The sequence below is a fragment of the Ruditapes philippinarum genome, unplaced genomic scaffold (genome assembly GCF_026571515.1).
Source record: "Ruditapes philippinarum isolate M1 unplaced genomic scaffold, ASM2657151v2 ctg11236_1_1_1_1, whole genome shotgun sequence".
Classification (NCBI taxonomy): Eukaryota; Metazoa; Mollusca; class Bivalvia; order Venerida; family Veneridae; genus Ruditapes; species Ruditapes philippinarum.
Genome location: NW_026865650.1, coordinates 1 through 23311, shown reverse-complemented (window position 1 = coordinate 23311; position 23311 = coordinate 1). Strand labels below are relative to the sequence as shown.

The window sequence follows — 23311 nt, the reverse complement described above, 5'->3', positions numbered from 1 at the left end:
TGGCGTTAGGTCATTACACGACCCTAACCATGTCGGTGAGACTTATCTCTTTTCCTCACCCGCAGAAGTAAATCATATAAAAATCATACATTAGGAATGACTTTTTAACAACCTTATTTGAATCACTTGATAGGGAATGAGTGCTTGAAATTATGTTATTCTAATATTATTGCAGTATTAGTATTTCGAATAAAATGTAGCACCCTATTTTGTAAAATCGAATCTTGCAATTCGACTGGGAAATTTATCAGTGTTCGATAGTAAGCATTTACAAAAATAAAGTGGCCAAACGACTAGCCAGTTTAACTCAAGACGTTTCGACCTCACTAGTCTCTATTCTTTGATGTAGATCGGAATGTATCAGCGGTTTAAGTGTTTCCTGTCATTAAGGATGGATTACATGTACATCTTGACACGAACACCCTCTTCATGTTGCTAAAAGATACAATAAAACAAACAAACAAAAAAACCTATTGTCCCCCCCCCCCCCCAAAAAAAAAAAAAAAAAAAATAAATAAATAAATAAATAAATAAATGAATAAATAAAATAAATAAATAAATAAATAAATAAATAAATAAATAATTATTCAATTAAAAATGAAAATAATCAATAAATAAAAATAATAAATTAAAGCAAACTAAGGCAGCACATGACAAACACACATCCGGATGATTGTACGATTTCTGAGAAAAAGTTATAGTGACACACGCTTTTATTAAGCATCATGAAGTAGTAACGATTAATAAGATGCTATAACTGATATGTCATAACGTACACTTCTTTGAAATTAGATTTATTATGAACTTCATCAGTGGTTAAAATGCTACAAAATTCCCCAACTACTGCGCAGCTGTGAATAATAACTCATATTTTCTACGCGGATCGGGTAATTTAGTCCGCACTTATTACCGTGAATGTATTACGTTAGTAACTTGTAACGAAAGAAAAAGAAAATGCAGATAACGCGTTTTGTGATTTTTATTTCATTGTTTTTAAGAATAACTGGGATAATTCTAAAAGACGGTGGTTATGAAGATGTTTATGTTTTAATCCATGAAAGTAATGACGAAAGTGACGAATTGTTACAAGCAATTAAGGTAAGTTTATATTCCTGTTTTAAAGGTAGACAGACAGATCATCAATTAAATTAATTTGAAGACTTTTGTTATCTTAACAAATTTGATATTAAAGACGAGTAAACCGCATAAGAATAAACATCTTGCAAAATAACTAAATTATTGTACTCTGCATTTAAAACATCCATTTTGTCATAAATGATATAAAGGTTTACAATGTAAATTCATAAATTTTATAAAATATGAGTTTTTCACGTTTCATTTTAACTTTAAAGTAGATTTCTATCCGGTTAGGATAAAAGAAGGCATTATACCCTTAAAATTATTCATAATATTTAAAATGTGCATGATTTATTAATATGTAATAAATGCAGGATTTATTTTTCTATTCAACTATACGAATTAATCACTGTTTTCTCACGCTTTGTTTACCACGAAAATTTTTGAGTCGTTTAAGCTGAAAACTACCACTCTAGAAAAACAAAGTTGATTATGGAACGCGGTAGCTGTCTCATGTTCTTACATTCTGAAAGCGTCTAAATATGTCAAATATTAGTGTTGATTTTCCATCGTATTCTGTTGATCCGTCTAAACACTGCCTGATTATGTGAAACAGTAGTGCTGTCCTGTCGACCAGTCTGAACATTGTCTTATTATGTCAAATAGTAGTGTTGATTTTCCATCGTATTCTGTTGATCCGTCTAAACACTGCCTGGTTATGTGAAACAGTAGTGCTGTCCCGTCGACCAGTCTGAATATTGTCTTACTATGTCAAATAATAGTGTTATATCGTCAAAATAACGTATTGGCTTGTTTAGAATGTGTCTTATGTTATCAAATTGTAGTGTTATATCGTCAAAATGTCGTGTTGGCTTGTTTAGAATGTATCTAATAATGTCAAATAGTAGTGTTATAACGTCAAAATGTCGTGTTGGCTTGTTTAGAATGTGTCTTATTATGACAAATTGTCACTCAACCTTGTCGAATGATGGGGTTGGCTTGTTGAAAGACTGTTTAATAATGTGAAACGAGAGTATTACCTTTTCAAAATTAGACGATGATTTGTCAAATCACTGTCTAATTTTATCAAACTACTACATTGTATGTTATTTTGATGAAAAGTCGTAAGTGCGATGGTGAAAAGTCAAAATATCGACAGTAAAAACACGAAATTATATCGAGTTTTCACCACCGTGGTTTCGTTATTTCGACTTTTCACCATCGTACTTTCGACTTGTCATTATCGCATCTCCGACTAATCACCATCGTAATTTCGTTATTTCGACTTTTCACCTTCATATTTTCGTTTTTTTTCCCAATGATCCGAGTTATACGTGTGTCGTAGTGTTAGCCATCTGTCCATACGTTCGTTTCAATTTCGTTTACCTGGCACTTCTCAGAAACTTCTTACTAGATTTCAATGAAACTTTGTGGAAAAATTCAATACCAAGAGGATATGCGCATATTTACGTCCCGTATTTATGTCCTGGTCTAATCACCCGCTAAGAGATGTGGCCCCTGGCTGGTTGTTCAGTTTGTGTACAGAGTAAATTGTTTCCGCGCGATTTCCCAGCAACTACGAACAGGATTTTAATGAAATTTTGTGGGAACAATTCAAACCAATCTGAGATGCGGATACAATTTCCGGTACAGAGGGAACCTTCAATACTTATAATGATTCATAACTTTGACCTTGAAATGACATTGATCTTTTGGGTCTCATTTTTGAACATTTGCTAAAATCGTTTTTGATATATATTTGATTTTTACTTGGACAAATACTTAATTACGAAATATACTGATTTTTTAAAAATATGAACTTGTGCATAATCTTTTCTCACTTTTTGTGGTTGTTATTATCAAGTACTCGGCGGGGGATATGAATTCAACGAATCTGCCTGTGAATGAAAGTTTTTGTCACTTTTACCACCAATTATATTTCACATTCAGCACTTCTTTTTAAGCACGATAAGCATCTAAATCGATTATTATAATAATAAAAAGCACATGTTTGCCTTTTTGTAACAGGAAAAATTGTGAGACGTGATGTGCATTTAGCGTATACGAAACCACGAATACACATCTGTCTCATTAATTAATTTAGATATGGTTTCCTCGTTATGCAACAAGAAGGTGAGAGATAGAGAAGTGTCTCTGAATTGAACGTAGGAGAATACTAAGGGGAAGTTCACTTGTAACAGGGTAATTCAAATAGAATGGTCTGGAGTCGGACCAATTTTACGAAAACAAACGTAATGAGATTCTCTACCGACCGTGACCTTGCCAAGTACATCACCGTTTAAAAAACTAATTGACAAATATTATTTTGTAAACTTGAAAAAAAACTTAAAGCTTATCCTGGCTGCATTCCATAATCAGTTTTTAATTTAAAAGAGAACAATTTCAAAGATTTGCAATGAAATTAGGATTTTTGTTCCCGGTGTTTTGTAAGGCAAAATATACTGCTCATATTTGAAGATAGGTCCGAGTTTCACAAGCATTTTCAATTTATGCATTGTTCAATGACAATAGAGAAATTGTTTTAACATAGAAAAAAAGTTATTTAATCGAATAATGTAAATGTTTTATAGTATTTGACGATGCTATTTACAAATATTTGATTTTTAATGTGATGCATTTTCAAAATGGCGACGTTTGTCGGAAGCAATTTTTGTTTTTCAACAGATCATGGCTTTAAAAACAATATTTTCTGAATGTTTATCAATTTCCCACGAAGTACGGATGTTTTTAAAGAACATCATGTTGTTAGAGTTCTCATTTTTGCAATTGTATTTAATTTTCGCCCTTTTTCTTGAACACTTACAAAATTTGTATATGGCAAACTTTACCGAGTTATAATTTTTACATGTTTTGCAGTATCCCCTTAATACGGTGTTCCGTTTGGACAATCGTGACTTTTTATTTATTAGTCTGTCCCCGCGATGCACGATGGTACGATGGTGAAAACGCGATGGCACGATGGTACGATGGTGAAAACACGATGGTATGATGATGAAAACGCGATAGTACGATGGTAAAATCGCGATGGCGCGATAGTACGATGGTGAAAACGCGATGTTACATATGTTGAGTCATATCCTTGCAAATTAAAATAGGCATTAAAGTGTATAAAAGGTACCATTTAGCTCAAATAATAATTGAAAATACAAAGTTTGTTGTACTCAGGCGGAGAACATCAAATGATTACTTTGAGTGTCAACACATCAAATTGAACAACTACTTAATGTGTGAAATATAATGTTTTCTGTAGACTGAGTCGAATATGCAACATTTACTTGGCGTAAAATTCAAGCACACGTGTCGATGGAGCGGACGGGAAGTGTTGAAACCCGGCTGGATTCAATCTGAAAAATATAAACACTCGGCAGCAGAACATGTTAATGTATATTGAAAAACTAAACAAAAACACATTGGAAGGGAGGGTGGGATGTTAATAAGCGATGTTACCACGTTAACCACGTTATACTGATATAAGCATTTTAATATAACCACTAGCATCTATACCATTTATACATTTCTAATATTTTCGTCTATTATATTGCCATGACTCAATTAGTTTCATTTGTGTCTATTCTTTACCATTTGTCATCTTTACCATTTTCGTTTTTCACATTGCCGTATATACGGTTGTGCGATTTGCGTAAATTCTATTGCCTGAAAACATTTTAATCACTCGAATCTATTACCATAAAGTATTTCACTACGTGCGTCGCGTCTGTTACATTGCAATAAAAAACTGTACAACTTTTGTTGAACTATTAACAGCTTCAAACACCCCAGTAATGCTTTTGCTGCAGACCGTATCAAGGCGTCGCACCTCTTTGTCCCTGATTTCTATGATGAATATTGAAATGGGAGTCCTCGTGCAATTGCACTTTTCCAACATATCCATGTGTGTGTGCGTGTGTGTGCGTGTGTGTGTTGGTGCGGGTGCGTGTGTGTGTGCGTGCGCGCTTGTGTGTGTGATACAATGTTTGAAAACTGCATACAGGAGTACAAGTTGTCAACTACTGTGTAAAGAATTGTTCCGGGATACATGAAATCAGCTCTTGTGTAAAGCATTGAACACTGGGTTACCTGGGACAATTTCTTGTGTGAAACAATTCACTCCGGAATACCACGGAACAGCTCGTATGTGAAATAATACATGATGTGATTCTGGAGGTAGCTCATGAGTGAAGCATTTCACGATAGGATAACTGCGGTAAACTAATTTAAGAAACATTGCAAGATGGGATCCACGTGAAATATTCCCCTCATGAATACCTCGGACAAGATATTTCTTAACAATGCACGCTGGGATAGTTGGGTCAGAAAATGTTTGAACTTTTGTACTCCCTGGTACATTGACTCAGTTTGGTATTAACATCGCACGCTGGGATACCTTGGGTTTATTTGTATGTGAAAATTACACGATGGGACAAATGGCGCCAGCTCGTATGGCAGACATTGCAATCTGGAATATCTGAAGTCTGTTTTACAAGTAAAGCGTGAAAACCATCGCAATATCTGAACTATGTCGACAAAACTTAACCTACTTTTTACCCTCAGAAATATGAGCTCAAAATCGTACATTATTGAATCGTTATCACTTAATAGAAAATTAGCCTTCTGACTGCAAATTAACAACCTTATTGATCGCTCATCTTTGATGAAGATTGGAGTGTGTAATCTAGTGTTAAGTGTTAAGTGTTTTCTGTCTTAACAAGTTCATGGATAACTGGACATGAAGGGAAATTGTTTGATATGTATATATATGTTGACCATATAATGGTCTTTTGTACTTAAATCTCTTAATGATGCGAAAAATTTAAATACAATAGTTATAAGCAAGACCCCTACAATTAATTATAGTAATAATTAATAACAACAACAACAACAACAACAACAACATCAATAATAATAATAATAATAATAATAATAATAATAATAATAATAATAATAATAATAATAATAATAATAATAATAATGATACAACTACTACTACTACTACTACTACTACTACTACTACTAATAATAATAATAATGAAAATGTTATAATAATAATAATAATAATAATAATAATAATAATAATAATAATCATAATCATAACAAAATAAAATAAAGTTAAATAAGATAAGAAATTAAATAATCAAATAAATAAATAAATAATTAAAAAAATAAATAACCAAAAATCACATAAACAAAACACACATTCCCTCAAAAATAAAAACAAAACAAAAACAAAACAAACAAAAACAAACTAACTTAAAAAAAAAAAAAAAAAAAAAAAAAACAATCACCAAAATTGCTAAAACAAGCTGCTGATAGATACTTTCATTCACTCGAAAGTATGATGTCTGAGAAAAAAAGTGTATTTACAGACGTTTTGATAAGCATCTTGAACTTAAAACAGACGGTAATACTAGTATATCAGAGCCTTATCAACAATAAATAAGTAGTATAAATTATAATATGTCATAACGTACACTTCTTTGAAATCAGAATTTTTTGGAGCATCAAATTTCTTGGTAATCAGTGATAAAAATGCTACAAAAATCCACAACTAATGCACAGCTACCGATAATAGCTCATGTTCTCTATGCCAATCGTGCAATTTAGTCCGCACTTATTTTACGTGAATGCTAGTGTTATGTTAGGTGACTCGTAACGAAAGAAGAAGAAAATGCCGTTTACGCATTTTATCATTTTAATTTCATTGTTTTTAAGAATAACTGGGATTATTCTTAAAGACGGCGGTTATGAAGATATTTTTGTTTTAATACATGAGAGTAATGATGAAAGAGACGAATTGTTACAAGCAATTAAGGTAAGTCTATTTTTCATTATTAACTAGCCACATTTATATTCTTTGCAAATGAATTCCGTGTTAGTAATAACCTGAAAAAAATGTAGGATCTTGTATGTTTCTAGTTTTATTTCACTCTTTTTGGATATGTTTCGTTTGCCAATGTTTATGTTTGTTCGTGGTACATTGATAAGCGTCGTGAAATGTTTTATGGAATAAAATGGTTAAATTAAATAGTATTGATTTTCAAGGTTTACCGATAAAAAGTCGATTTATCATATATTGAATACCTTCATGCTGATGCATGTCCATCTTAAAGAAAATCAAAATAACTATGACATTTATTCATAAACGTCATTTACCTTGACGGTCGAATTGTTGTAATTCACATTATTTTTGCTATAATTGACTTTAACCTTTAAAGTAATGAACTGATTGTTTAAAGAAGATTTATTATAACTTGACCTTGGCCTTAACTTAACATTGACACTAAAGGTCAAATCATTAAATTCTGCTACAATTGGCCATTACTTAGTTATTTATTTTTCCATAAGAGAATATTTAATAAATCTGATAAGTAATGTTATTTAAATATGACTTTGACATTTTAATGACATTGACTGTCAATGTCAAATAGAGAATTTAGCTTAAAGTGTCATAACTTTATTTATTTACGGATTGGATATAAAAAACCCTTAAAACAAAACCCGTATGATGAATTGTCAGTAATAGCCTTGATCTTTATTTGACCTTGACCGTCAAAATAAATTATTGAAAGCTGCTTCCATTGTCGTTGTTTAATTACGGATATGATTTATAATTAGACAAAACAGCACAAATGACAAAACCGACACGTTGTAGTATTCTAACACAGCATTGTCCTTTAATTGACCCTAAATGTCAAGGCCAATTATTGAGATTTTTTCTTCTAAAATTTTTAGAACTTTATGTTCATTGACTGATTTGATTTATTCTTGGAAAAAAGAACACAAGTGACAAAATCGAGATGTTTACTTATTCTTATACCAGATAACCTTTAATTGACCCTAAATGTAAAGGTCAAATTATTGGAAAAAAATATTGAATTGTCATAACTTTTTTATCTGTTTACTAATCTGATATATACTTGAACAAAAGAACACATATTACAAAACCGACATGCTAATTATTCTAATATTTCTCTGGCCTTTAATTGACCGTCAAGGTCGAATTATTAAACAATTTAACTGATGAAAAGGTAACAAAATTTAAACAATATCACTAACCTCACATTACAATGAATGTCTTAAATTTGTTATATTTATTTTCTGTAAATTTGACAATTTTATTTTTCTGTCAGTTTTATTTTTCAAAAGTAGGATAGCTAGTCTCTTTTATATTCATGTACCACTTATGTCTATAATAGTATTGTCATAAATAAGACAATTTTGTCACTTTCGTCTTTCAAGTTTGATATTGCAATTCATAAATTTGTAACCGTTGGATGTTTTACATAACATGACACAAAATTTAGCACTATCATCTATTAAATCACCATAACTACATTTGTACCACTTGATATATCATGTTGTCATGAAAACATTTGTATCACTAACGTCTTTGCATAACAATTGTTATATATTTTACTACTAGATCAACGGATAGAATTATATATTCATACTTCATATGCAGACTCCATAAGCTCTGATCCTCATTTTAAAATTCAATTATGTTTGGTTCCGCCCATTGTTTTCCTGTTTTAGGCACAAGCTTTTTATAACTTGGGAACCATTCGCTGATTTTCATAGAATGGCATGAATGTGCCGTATTGAAGGTTCCATGATAACCGCCGTATGAACACATCTGCGGATGTTTCTACATTCAAAATTTCACAATTTCCATGTTTAAATGTTGAATTCTGCTTCAAGCGGGTGCTTGGGGGCGTGGACTGTAGTTTGCACTTGACAGTACCGTCCATGTACATGCTCAATTAAGCCAAGCCTGCAACATTTTCAATTTTTTTTTTACCTTCTTTAGGGGTTTTTACTTTCTCTATTTTATTTTTGTATTATTCGTATACATACATTTTTATACAAATATTCACATGAAACATACATACGACTATTCTTTCTAAGAATTCTAAGAATTCTACATGGCTGCAGTACATGTCACGGTCAATTTTAAACTTCAGTAAATAATAAAACTATCGCCGTTTTACTCCATTTACAAAACATTTCGACAACTACAAACGTTGCTCTTAGCGCTGACGTGTTACTTTTATCTTGTGTATATTTATGATTTATATACATGTATGTTTATGATTTTATGATGTATTTATGTTTATGATTGTATGATTTATAATTGTTTATGATTTTATGATTTATATTTTTATGATTTTATTTTTCAAAACTGCTGAAATAATAAGGTTTTATTGATACATGTGATAACTGTATGTGCCTTGCATTGAGAAATCTATTTGGATTTTTAGAAATTTACATCTCCACACCCAAAGTGTCTGCCGGTGATAATGTTTAAAGTAACGTTATAAATCCATGGGTATTTGAAAGCATTTTGTATACAACGGATATTGAAAATATCTGATACAGTTTTAATAAAAAAGTATATTTTATTTACATGTATTACAAATAATGAGCTACTCGTTCCCCATTCCCCTTTCCTTAAAGAGAAAAAAACGCAAACAACAACAACAACAAAAATAAAAATAGAAAATAAAAATAGATAAATAAATAAATAAATAAATAAATAAATAAATAAATAAATAAATAAATAAATGAAGTAGGTAGGTAGATAGGTAGGTAGGTAAATAAATAAATAAAATGTCTTTTAATGTCTTCTTCAGAGCATGAGTAAGATTATAGAGAATCTGTATAAGAGAAAAAATTATACAAAAAAAACTTCCTTTATTATCTGAACAAATTTCAACATAATGAAAAGGGTTATGAAATTTATCGTGCCAACTAATATTAACACGAATAATATTTGTATAAAGTCTGAAACAAATGTATAAATAGGTTTGAGACATATTCAAGGATATGTAGATTTTTGGAAGGTTAAAAAATTGAATTTGTGAGTTATGGCGCAGGGCATGTGAACTGACCGTTATTCCGAGTATCAAAAGATGTAACAAATTTAAGTTTTTGAATCACCATTTTCTAAAAGTTTTCAAGACTTAGTATATTTGTTGCAAAAACAAAAACAAACATTTTTTTCAACATAGAAACAAAATAAAATAGTGAGCATTATCTGCATACATGTATAGCACACTGTCTATGTTTAAGGTTTCATTGACAAAATTAAGTTCTTTTCTAAGCATTGCAAAAACTTATTACGCACAGGCGAATAGACGGACGAGGGCTAAACGGTAAAAAATTTGTAACTGATTTATCATAGCTGTTTGATACTTCGAATGACACAAGTTGTGTAGAGAAACGCAGTTAAGTTATCGGGCCGTAAGTAGCACTTATGCATAAACCATTACACCAATAAGTCGTGTTATATTTTTCTTTTGCGGACTCAAACGATAAGAATCTTTCATTATTTCTTTTAATGAAGAGCATTATTACTACAATATAGATATAATAGATATAAGAAAGTAAACAGGAAATGATGTACGTGCTTATTTTCATAAAAATTTTGAAAATGTATAACAAAGTTTAAAATTGAGAAATGAACAAAGAAAGTTTTTACAAGTTGAAAACGGCGCATACGACTTATGCAAACACTAAAAAAAGGAAAATAAGTAAAAACAGCCATTTTTGTGTTAGACACGCAGTTGAAATATTATGCTAAATACTGCAAAATCGGTCATACATTACATATAAATTTCTTCTTCAATCTCGAATTGTTTTAAATTTCTTAAAACCACAGTTCATTTTTCTCACGTTTGATTTTGTTCAAATCTTTTGGATCATCTGGAAGTATGTAACTTTTATTAGGATTGGTCAACAAAGACTGACAATCCAGCACGGACCGCGGACTATCACAAGTAAACGTAATGCACTGAAATATTTGATTTTGAAGCACAAAGTGGTGGTTATTTACCCCAATGCGATTTCCACTGAATAAAAGCCAAAGAGATTAATTTTGAGCCAAAATGTAAGTCACTGTACAACCGCCAATGAGATCTAGAACGTACAGTTACCTGTGACAATAATAAAGAATGTTGTTTGTTAAGGTCTGTTGGGGTGGCAAACGAATTGTTCGCTTTTCAACTCGTTACTACTACTAACAACCCACGCACCCTATTGCTCCTCTTCGTCGCCCTACCTAGTTTGTAGGGACTCTTCTCACGGTTAAATCAAGGTATCGGCAGATTGTCAGGTTTTCTTTTCTTTTGCCGTCCAAAGATTTTTTTTTTTCAAATTTATTGCCGATGCCATTTGCCTCTTAACGACATACACGTACCAGGGGGAACATAGAATTTGGTTTTTAAAAGTGTTTGCATGTGTGGGCCATATTAAAATTTATATTTCGTGTACAAACATGTTGCGAATTAAATAGATACAATAAATCAAGAAAGGACGACAATCTTGGTGAAAAAAAACATGTTCATATAGGGATCGGCTGAACTCATGATTTTTGGGTAACGTAATAGGATTTTTTAAAGCGACATGAACTTTAAACATCCGGTAATTTTAGCGCGTCATCATGATAGATTAGTGGTAACCATATTAAACAGCAAGTTACATGCCGTGAAATACACTTCAAGGACATACACATTTTAAAATTCAGCAGTAGTAAAATAGATAAAAAAGTACAACACCCAACTAAATCACAATTGTCAATGATATTATGTTACTGTGAATCGTGTAGTATTTCACGTGAATTTAAAACTTTTAGCGTTTATATCTAAGGTTACTCTTAACGAAAAAAAAGAAAATGCATACAACGCGTTTTGTGATTTTTATGTCCTTGTTTTTGAGAATAACTGGAACCATTCTTAAAAATGGCGGCTATGAAGATGTTTATGTTTTAATTCATGAAAGTTATGACGAAAGTGATAAATTGTTACAAATAATTAAGGTAAGATTATTTTCCTTTTTTAAAGGTAGACCCATATATACCAATTAAACTATTAGAAGAATCTTGTGATCTAGACAAGTTTAGTAAGACGAGTTAGCGAATGCGAATCAATAACTTGCAAGATAATCCAATTATTTTACCCTGAATGCAAAACTTTTTTATAACAATACAATACAATACAATACAATTTTATACAATACAGTTAAATACAATACGATGCGATAGTTTACAATACGATACGATACGATACAATACAATACAACACAGCACAATACAACACAATAACACATCACAATACAATGCAATACAATACAATGCAATGCAACACAATACAAATTTATACAATACAGTACAATTCAATACAATACAATCGATACAATGCAATATAATACAATATAATTTATTTGTTTTAAACATTGTACAACTTTTCTAGCATAATACATTGGCAGGTAACATAGTCAACAGTAACAATGCAAAAAACAAAATGTTATCAAATTTGAGTTAAAAAGATGTTTCTTATATATTATGGGTTCGTAACAAATACACGACTAATTAACGATCACAGAAAAAATGTAAATTGCCCCGTATTTTAAATGCCGAATATACCAGTCTTGAAAGGTATCCGTTTGTTACAATATAATAAAAGAGAGATGGCTACACAATTTTAGAGAAAATGTTAATTACCTCGTTCTTTTTAAAAATGCAAAGTATATAAAATTAATGAATTCAGAACACTTTTTTTCTAGATTATTTTTAATTACCTACTTTATTAATTATTAATCTTTATTCTTGATAGATTATTTTTTGTGACAAAATATATAAAGAGAAATTAATGCACAATTTAGAGAAAAAAAGTTAATAAACTCTTCTTTTAAGAGCAAAGTATATAAATTTTGATATGTTTTGGATCACTTTTCTAGAATTAGATGAAAGAATAGTGTCAAGCTTTGTGACTGTTGGCCACTGGCAATAATATCTTGTCAAATATTTTAATCTTATATCTCTATAATAAGGACAGACTAACGGGAAATGATATTCGTCCTCATTTTAAATCGAATAGTAAAACATACATTGTCTATTTTGTCGGGATGTTTCATCATATCTTCCAGTATCTTTGCATAGATTATGTGTTGATACTATAGTTTGAGTCAAAGCTTTTCTAAACTGTTCTCCACAAATATTCCAGCAAAAATGTTCCTATATATTGAGTAAAGGTGTAGACTATTTTCGAGTTTTATGTGTAATTCTTAACTTAATCTCTTCTAACAGAATATCTATATTAAAGGCAACTTAAACTATGACTGTCTAATATCACTTTGATTTGAGTTGCCAAAATTTGCATTATATTTCAGCTTATGATATGTTTGTTCAATACTCGAATTTTGATCTTGTTTTAATATGTGTACCTAATACTTAAGCATATTTATCTTTCTATCGCATTCTGTCGGTAAATGCCCTATTTCACAGTTGCACATAAATTTGTTGACCTTTTAATAACGTAAAACTTTTGTATGTATTGCTTTAATAGTATACAACTACCCTATTTTGTGAACTAAAGTTAAGTTTAATTTAATTTCATTCATTGGCAAATCGGCATGAAAAAAGAACTCAAACTACCTACAATGCACTGTATTCCAAAATTACATAAACATCCATATAAAGCCCGCTTTATTGCTAACACTACCAGTAATCTTTCTATTTTATTGACTTCTTGTCTTGCTGCCATCAAGACACATGTGATAAGATACTGTGAAACAGTTATGAAAATACGGGCAAAAATCTTTTCTGGACTGTTAAAAACTCAAGTGAAATTTAAGATAAGTAATCAATCTCCATTCGTTAGTATGTACGATTGCTCTTCCCTATATACAACATTTCCACATAAACTAATCAACGATTAATCATTATCTTTAATCAAAAAGAACATGTGCAAAAGAAAACGTTTCTTTTCTTGCTTGTAATTCAAAGAAGGGTTTCTTTACGAATCGTTTCATTAAAAAAATATACAATGTGGACCTGTGACGATGTTTGTAAAGCACTTTCGTTTTTATTAGGTAACATTTATGTCAGGTTTGGTAATACAGTTTTCAAACAGATAATAGGAACTAATTGTGCACCCCTGATAGCTGATTTATTTTTATATTTATACTGGAGGGATTTTACGTTAAGTCTCTCTCTTAATTCACAACAGGAAGTTATACATGCATTTAATAACACTAACCGCAACCTAGATGATATACTTAACATGAATAATCCTTATTTTGTTCAAATGATTACAAAAATATATCCATGTGAACTAAAATTGGATAAAAATAACTCTTCAGACATTACTATATCATTTATAGATTTAAACATTTCTATCATTTACAATACTATAGTAACTAAAATCTATGATAAAATAGATGATTTCGATTTTGATGTCATTAACATGCAACAACATGTGGGGTATATATTTTCAAGTTAGTTAGATTTGTTAGTGATTGCAGTTGTGCAAGAACGCAATGTACTTATTACTGGCAAACTTCTTCCACAAGGTTATCGCTATCATAAATTACGTAAATATTTTACAACTACCATCGTAATTCAGATTTAATTTTAAAATTCAATTGTAATCTAAAAATCCGTTTACGACTAGGTATAAGCAAGTCTGATTTCTATGGGGATATGGTTTACAAACTTTAAAGAGATTATGACTCAATTATTTTAAGGCATACCGCATACTTAGCTACACTTTCCTCCTTTGAATGCATCTGACGGACCAAGTGGAAGACTCTTTGATGAACGGTTCTAAACACCTTTCAGACAGAATTGTTTTGATTTTCGTCTTCTGTCTTGCTTCGTCGGACCCTTGTAGGTGATTTTCTTGTTGCTCTGCCCTCCTTTAAGGCATCGAGTACTTCTGTTATTGTCATTGGGCGGTGCCTTTTTATGATCATTTATGTGTTTTATTTATTTCGTGATGTAACCATGACAATTGTTAGAATTTCATTTGGTGGGGATTTGTTTTATTTAAATTGTTTCATCATGAAGGAACATATAGAGGTTAAGAGTGCGTTTTGCCGCGCCTTAAACTTCCTAGTGGTGTTATTACTACAGACCGTTCCAAGGCGGTATCCCTCTGTGTTCCTTTATATTTAAGTGTTTGTTACATGTTTTTTTTTTCATTTTTGGCACGTTTTGTAGTGTTCTATATTTTTAAAATGCCGTTAACTGCCAGTATTTTTCCCACCCTTTCTTATTCCGTTTTGTGCCCTTCTATTCCCCCCCATTTTTCCTCACGCCTCTTGTCCCTTTAATTCCCGTATCATCCTCTTATAGTTTTTAACGTTTTATCATTTTACTTAATAGATATGCATTAATTTTGTCCATACAGCAATGGGGAAAACATTAGACTTGATTTTGAGTATTTTTTTGTGTTAACAAAATCACACTGTTTCCAAATTTTCTGATAAAAATAGCTTTTGAGATGTACACATGTCACAGAGCTTTAAGGGATTAGAATAAACGTTTAACTGAAGTGATAGTGTCATGTTTGAATATCATATTCTTTTTATCAATATCGTATTTTATTTATCTAATAAATAACATGCCAATGAGCCAGTCTATAGTCGATCGTCCTAAAACTTATAACCGTTGAGAGAGGTGACGACTGAGGCAGTATCACTAACTTCATTTGCTCCGCCTCTGTTGAAGTTCGGCCGCGCCTTAGATTGTCATATTTAATTTAATATTATGATCCATATGCTAGCATTTAGTCTTCGTTGACGGGGCGGAAGGGAACCAGGATAACTTTGATCAATATCACTTGTCGAATCATTAAATTACAACTTACAAAGTCTAATCCACGCCCACTATCAGAGAGGCGGTTCTCCCAAGTACAACAAACTGGTACGCTACGGCCTGTAAGGGGAGATCACTGCAGAACAGTTTGTCCTCAAAATCATTCGAACATTATGCAATTCGTACCAATATTTAAATGGGTATTGTTGTATATTGTATACATATGTTAAATCTAAGTACTATCTTAAACTGTAATGCGCATGTTCATTATCATCCCGCCACTTATATATTTGTAACATACAGTGGTCATTAAACGATAGAACTAGCAACACGTGTCTGTGTTATATATTACAAGTGCACGCTCTGTGTACATACATGTATTAACAAATAGACCCATAATACAACAGGTATAATATCGGCACATTGTCTTGAATTTATTTTAAGTATACCAATCATTTCAATTTTATTTGTTATCCACTTTATTTTGATTGGACCAGACGTTTCAGTCTTTGTCGCAACAGACAAACATTTAAGAATTTCAGACCTGGCATTGCTTTGTGAATTCATGCATTAGGTTCAACTTTTTCACAAAAATATGCTACTTTATCATTAAACAACGAGCACATACCAAGAACATGGAGAAAAAATCGATTGTCCTTGCTTACTAACACAAGGAAGGTACCGATGGCGTCATGACAACGTCCTTAGGGAGGTGGCTGACTGGCTTGAAGATGAAAGGAAAAAGGAAAGATGGAGTAACCCCAAGCTTTGTCAGATCAACTTTGTGAAACCGGGTGAAACTGCCGAGACACAGTCGCCACACCAACCATCAGTTCTAGATGGCGCAACAGGTTGGAACATGGAGGTGGATCTTGGCAAGAAGCTGGTTTTCCTAAGTATTGTCCAGACCAACTTAAGACAGATATAATACTGTGGTCTGAAAAAGGAAAGAAACTCATCATGATCGAGTTAACAGTACCTTGGGAGACAAGATGTGAAGAGGCCTACGAGAGGAAGAAAGAAAAGTATACAGAGCTACTCAACCAATGTAGACAGAGAGGCTGGCATACATGGCTGTTACCTATTGAAGTAGGTGTGCGTGGGCTATGTTCGCAATCGCTGTGCCGACTGATCACAGCGATAGGAACTACTGGAAGGGATAGACGAAGGACAATCCAGATACTGAGCCAAGCTGTCGAGCGTGCGTCTAGCTGGCTGTGGCTGAGACGAAAGGAGAAGAGCTGGAAGCAATTGACCTCCACATCGTAAGACGGTGGGCCCATTCGCCAGCAGATATACATGGATAAGGGTCGAAATATCAATGACGGCGAGCATCATGCTGATGATGGAGGTCATCTAGAACCACCACAGACAGGAGATCTACAGAAGATCTACATTAGGTGCGTTCCAGATTGTATCTTACTCATTTGTGCTTCGGATATTCAACTGTAATAGAGAATGGTTTTCAATGCTGATTTTTTGTGAAAGAAGAGGGGAAATTTAAGCGCTGTGATGTTCCTGAAAGTGATATAAAAGAGTAAAAACCTCACTTTTCGGGGCAGTTTATTAAAGTATAAGATGGTGACCCCCATTTTTTTCATAAATTTGATTTAATCTTGGTTCTCTTTAAATCATGCAAAATTTAACAACGCTATCTTGGCTCGTTTTAATATTCCTTCTTGCCTATGTAAAATATTTTTACATTTCTCATAACGGGAAACGTACCTTAATTAATATAAACAAGTTCATATTAACAACTTTTCAAAACATATATATGTGGTAAAAACAAAATGTTTCATCTTAGGATCATGTACTTTCGATAAAGATACAAAATATGTACCTCGCAGTAAAGAGTATAGTTGAGAATTCCTTGCGTCAAATTTCGTCCCATCCCGTCCCGTCCCGTCCTGTCCCGTCCCGTCTCATCCCATCCCGTCCCGTCCCGTCCCGTCCAATCCAGTTCAATTACATTACATTACGTTAATTACTCATTACATTACATTTCATTTCATTGCATTGTAATCCAATACATGACATGACATCATGACATATTACTTTGGTGAGAATTATACTACAGTATACATTTGAAAGTGTGTGGTGCAATTATTGCTTAACGTAAAGTTCATGATATATTCACCACTTACATTAATATCTGATTGACAAAATTATTTACTGAAAACTTAATACTCCCCCGTGAGACTTAAACCTGAAATTTAAATTTGTGCTATTATTCCAGCAGTTTACCCTTCAACGGTTAGCATTTTGGCTTTATAAATGTTTTCTTTTTTTAAGTAAATACATCAATTCTAAATAATACATTCATATGCTAAAACAAGCCAGTTTTTGCATTTTTTCTTTTCCATTTCGTGATAATTTAACAGTTATTGTATACTTCTGCCTGTCACGGATGCGATTGTTTGGCTTTTTAAACTTAAAACGTTGCATATCTATGTAACTGTAAAACAATGTTGCAAAAACACTTGAAAATTTCCTTTTTACACAGACTTGATTTTAACGAAGGTTTGCAAACATGATTAACCTACCTGATAAAGTTATACCTTTTGCAACTGCAGCAAATTCAGCGTTTATCACCTTGAAATACATCTCTTCCAGTTGCACGGTTTTTTACCCTATGCTTGCTGTGTAATTTAATTTTTTTCAATACAGAATTTGTAGCATACCTGCTACATCTAAATCCAACTAAAACTAAGGTACTTGTATGGAACGCCAAAGATGCCTATTGTTGTAACATTTCTTTCTTCTTTTCCTTCGAATTTATGGCGTTCCATACCTTTTGGAGAACGGCTATTTCTGATAGGAAATGAACATTTCGACATCTCACTCGCCCCCTGAATATAGACACATTCACTTTCAAACTTCTGGTATAAGGGGAGACCCCCTAGAGCAATGAAAGCAATCAGATACAAGAATTGAACGAGGCCCCATGACAATAAAGCAGACGCACTAAAATCTATAATTGACTTGTTAAATGGGAAAAAAAGATAAAAACTCTTTTTTTTGTATTTTCCTGATTATATTTTTTTTATAATATCATACATGTAATGCTATTTTTGAGGGTATAGACTCTAAATTCATTTTATATTTTCAATTGACAGTAGCTTAAGTATTGTGAACACTATCAAACTTATTATATTCGTTTTAACCATTGAGCAGGTATACGGTAACTCCTTGAATCGATAATACGCGTTTAACTAGACAAGTTCATCTTTTTCTATTCAAACTAAATGCACAATACAGTTTGAAATTACACTGTTTATTTAACGTACATTGCACCAAATTCATTAATGATTTGGCGATATAAAGGGCAATCTTTTCAGCCGATAAGAAAGAAAAGTGTGCGTTAGAGACTGGGAATCTTTCAGCTATTATTAGCCAATGTAATGTATTTTATGCCCTCGTTTACGTCAGCTGGTTTATTAGCCTTTTTCACACGGAGTGCTTTTGCGACTCCGTAAAAACGGTATTGCACGGCTGTGCATATATTTTGAAGTGGCAGACGCACTAAATGTTAGCGTTACATTATAGGCGAGTCAATGAAACATGATTCTTTATCACTTTAGATAGTCTTTGTTTTGGGTATGTGATAAATAGAATATGATATTCATGTATGGTCATTACTGAATGTATTGAACTCGTTGAAAAGAATAATATTATGCTCGCCAGAGGCTCGCATAATAAAACGTTACTCAACTCGTTCAATAAATTCAGTATTGAACTTACACCCGTTTAATACCATCTATAACCCTTACCTCTCTAAATATCTTAAATGGACTTGACCATCTCATACAAATCGGACAAAACCATTTATTATTGTTGGGGACAATTAAAAAATTAAAAAATTGTACTGTCTGATTAGCAGACCATGATAAATACACTTGTACAATATGTATCTACTACATTTGTAGCATCAACTACATTGCCATCAATTTATAAATGCATCATAATACCAATTACTTTGCCATTCTTCAACTTGTATCAATTACATTGCCATCAATTAATATATACAACTAGCGTATATCACATTGCCATTAATTACCAAGTGCAACTAGCGTCTTTTCATTGCCATTAAGTTTTTTTCTTGCAACTAGCGTCAGACTATTACATTGTCATGGATTTATTTGTGCATACTACTATAGGCGAATTTATTCTGAAAGCGTCTACAACATTACAAATGCATTTGTGCACAAACATGCACCGGAGTAGAACCACCGACATTCTATAATCTAGCTGTATTTCGGGGAAACAATGGCATACACTTCATGCATTCTGTTTGCTCTCTTTACGGTCAAAACATAGCCGCTTATTGGAAGGAATTCAGCAGTTCACATCCATATAAAGTTAGTGGTAAAACAATTTGATAAATAGTCACAACCTGGTTTTTATCTAATCATACATTAAAAAAAAAAATACACATAACATTATGATAACAATTCGAATCTTATAAATTTATAAAGAAAGAAGGGAATATTATTTCATTTTCTTTATTTAAACATTATGTTTTCCAGCCTCCAGATGAGCCGAATAATTTCAAGAGAAAACACTCTTGAAAAAAATGTACTAAAATATTAAAAAATGTAAATAAATTCAAGATAAAAGTAATCATTTCCAAATTACTAGTATGTGCAATGAATGACCGAGTTTGTAGTATTTATCATTATATTATCACTGCGTTACTAACGCAATAACGGAAGTTTTTGCATATTGTAAGCTTCTTTTTTGTAAAATACATGTGTTGTAAGTGCCGTTTGTTAATTGTAAACCATTTTTATCAAAAATTATATTTATATTATCATGTTACAGTACCGACAGTTTTATGAAAGTTGATCAAAACTTAATGGCAATTCACGTCAAATTATAAACATGTAAGTTATATGGCTACAATTACGCCTGAGCTTATTTCTAAAATTCAGTTATTTTGCTACATTTATAAGTAGCATTGGATGCGGAAATATTATATACACTGGACGACCCTATGTTTATTTAGAAAAAGAAATCTATTATTCATATACCATCAAATTGGGCGGTGTTATTTCCTCACATAGATAATATTGTTTCCTTTTTTTCAAATGGCTTAGAAACTTTATCTTATACTCATTACAATCCTGCATCCGGAAAATTACACATCGCTCCTATTAAGCGCTTACATTATGAGATATTGATCATTCTAACACGACCTGCATTTTCCCTATTGAACATACAAGAACCGAAAGTTTGTATTATTTAAGAAAAAAATATATCTCAAACTGATTTTATCGCTCAATAAAATCACTGATTTGGACATATCATAACATCCTGCTTGTGATATAATTCTTCGCATCCGAAATCCAACCCCCCCCCCCCATTCAATATAAATAAAACACTTTACTAAAATAACTTATATTTTTTCATATACATGTATATTGTTATCTCACGATTTAATATTCTTATTGCACTTCAAATAACTTGTATTCTGCAGGTGAGATCCGAGGAGTATATAAGAATTAAATATGTACACCAAGTATTTGTATATACACGCATTCATTTTTTAAACAGTTTAATCAGATGTTGACCAAAATTGTAGATGATAAAAAAGAAATGTCTTCGCAACTAAACGGTCTCGTACTTCTATACGCATAATTAAAGGCACATTATATCTTAGATGCTTAACTTTTAAAGATATTAGCTTTGATTACAAAACTATTTGTCATGAAAGTGGCAAAATGTAAACAAAGTCGTATTTTGAGTTAAAAAAACATACTAAGTCACTGTAAGTGTACTAATTGCCAAAAGGCAGCATAAGCTAAAGATGGTTCAGGTTATTCACCATTTACATTTCTGGGGCACTATGGGCCTTTATGACAGAAACATTTTGCATTGATTCGTATTTTATATTTTCAGAACGTGATAACAAACGCCTCACAACTGTTGTTTAAAGCCACTCACAATCAGATCTACTTTAGAAAGATAAAAATAATTATACCAAAGACATGGTCACGACAATCAACGTACAAGCAGCTCCCCACACCTCCACTGAAAGACTCCTTTTTCTCAGTAGACAAAAATGGCGACAAAGCACCGCAGGCTAAAGGACACTTCTTATGTGGGAAGGCCGGCCAGTTTATACATTTATCCGATAAGTTTCTGATGGCGAAAGGAAGATCTGCTTGGGGCCTTCATGGTATGATTGCAAGTTAACAAAATAATGCACTCAAGCTCCGGTATAATTCAACACGTTTTTATAATGGTGAAGTTGGAAGCCTAACAGCCTAGCAGCCTGAAGTTGGCAGCCTAGCAGCCTGGCAACCTAACAGCCTAAAGAAAACTAAGAATAGTACAAACGTGAAATCGTCGGAAAAACATAAGTAGCACTTTTTTTTAGATCATTCCACGCCTATTTCAATATCGTGATCTTTATTCTTTAAGATGTTGAACTTTATCTTAACATAATTTTTTCATTCTGACACTTCGAAATTTGTAAAGTAAGCAGCCTAACAGGATAATACAAACATGAAAACCGTCGACGTAAATGAATCGGTAGCAAATACTTAGACCATTCCACGTCTTATTTCAGTATCGCGTACTTCATTTTTGTAAATGATTAACTTTGTTTTTTTTTATTTTGACACTTCGAGATTTGTGAAGTTAGCAACCTAGCAGCCTGGCAGCCTAGCAGCCTGGCAGCCTAGCAGCCTTGCAGCCTAGCAGCCTAAAGAAAACTAAGGATTATACAAACATGAAAACCGTCGGATATGAATTGGTAGCACATACTTAGACCATTCCACGTCTTATTTCAGTGTCGCAATCTTTATTTTTTTTAAATATTGAACTTTTTTTTGTCACTTCGAAATTTGAACATCTTCGAAATTTGTGAATTTAGCAGCCTAGCAGCCTGGATGCCTAGCAGCCTGACAGCCTCGCAGCCTAGAGACCTAGCAGCTTGGCAGCCTAGCAGCCTAAAGAAAACTAAGGATAATACAAACATGAAAACCGTCGGAAATGAATCGGAAGCACATACTTACACCATTCCACGTCTTATTTCAGTATTGCGATCTGTATTTTATTTTAAATATTGAACTTTGTTTTTTTTTGTTGTTGTTTTTTTGACACTTCCAATTTTCTATTATAATTGTTGCAATTGGACATTACATCAGTTCAAGATTTTTGTCTACAAGTAAGCAGATATATACGGTGGCACAAAGGTGACATGTGTGTGTTTTTATTTTATCTCTTGCACACGAGATACTATGTCGTGGCCAGACTGCCAGGCTGCCAAGCTGCTAGGCTGCTAACTTCACAAATTTCGAAGTGTCAAAAAAGAACAACAAAAAAGTTCAATATTTAAAAAAATAAAGATCGCGATACTGAAATAAGACGTGGAATGGACTAAATATGTGCTTCCGATTCATTTCCGACGGATTTCATGTTTGTATTATCCTTAGTTTTCTTTAGGGTGCTAGGGTGCTAGGCTGCCAGGCTGCTAAGCTGCCAAGCTGCTAGGCTGCTAGGCTGCTAACTTCACAAATTTTCGAAGTGTCAAAAAAATAAAAATGAAAGTTCAATATTTAAGAAAATAAAGATCGCGTTACTGAAATAAGACGTGGAATGGACTAAATATGTGCTTCG

General features: G+C 32.4%; 1 protein-coding gene across 3 annotated transcripts; it reads left to right on the top strand.

The window, feature by feature from the left end:
- The first annotated feature begins 760 nt into the window (after window positions 1-760).
- Window positions 761-22078, top strand: LOC132729896 (calcium-activated chloride channel regulator 1-like). 3 transcript variants are annotated; one of them, XM_060715733.1, is made up of 2 exons: window positions 761-1098; window positions 21587-21983. In XM_060715733.1, exons 1-2 carry the CDS (start codon window positions 955-957, stop codon window positions 21881-21883), a joined length of 441 nt encoding a protein of 146 aa, XP_060571716.1. In that variant the 5' UTR covers window positions 761-954; the 3' UTR covers window positions 21884-21983. The 3 variants fall into 3 exon arrangements, with proteins under 3 accessions (XP_060571716.1, XP_060571718.1, XP_060571717.1); XM_060715735.1 differs by lacking the exon at window positions 761-1098 and adding an exon at window positions 6398-6907 and having other exon boundaries at window positions 21587-22078; XM_060715734.1 differs by lacking the exon at window positions 761-1098 and adding an exon at window positions 11561-11908 and having other exon boundaries at window positions 21587-22072.
- The last annotated feature ends 1233 nt before the right edge of the window (window positions 22079-23311 follow it).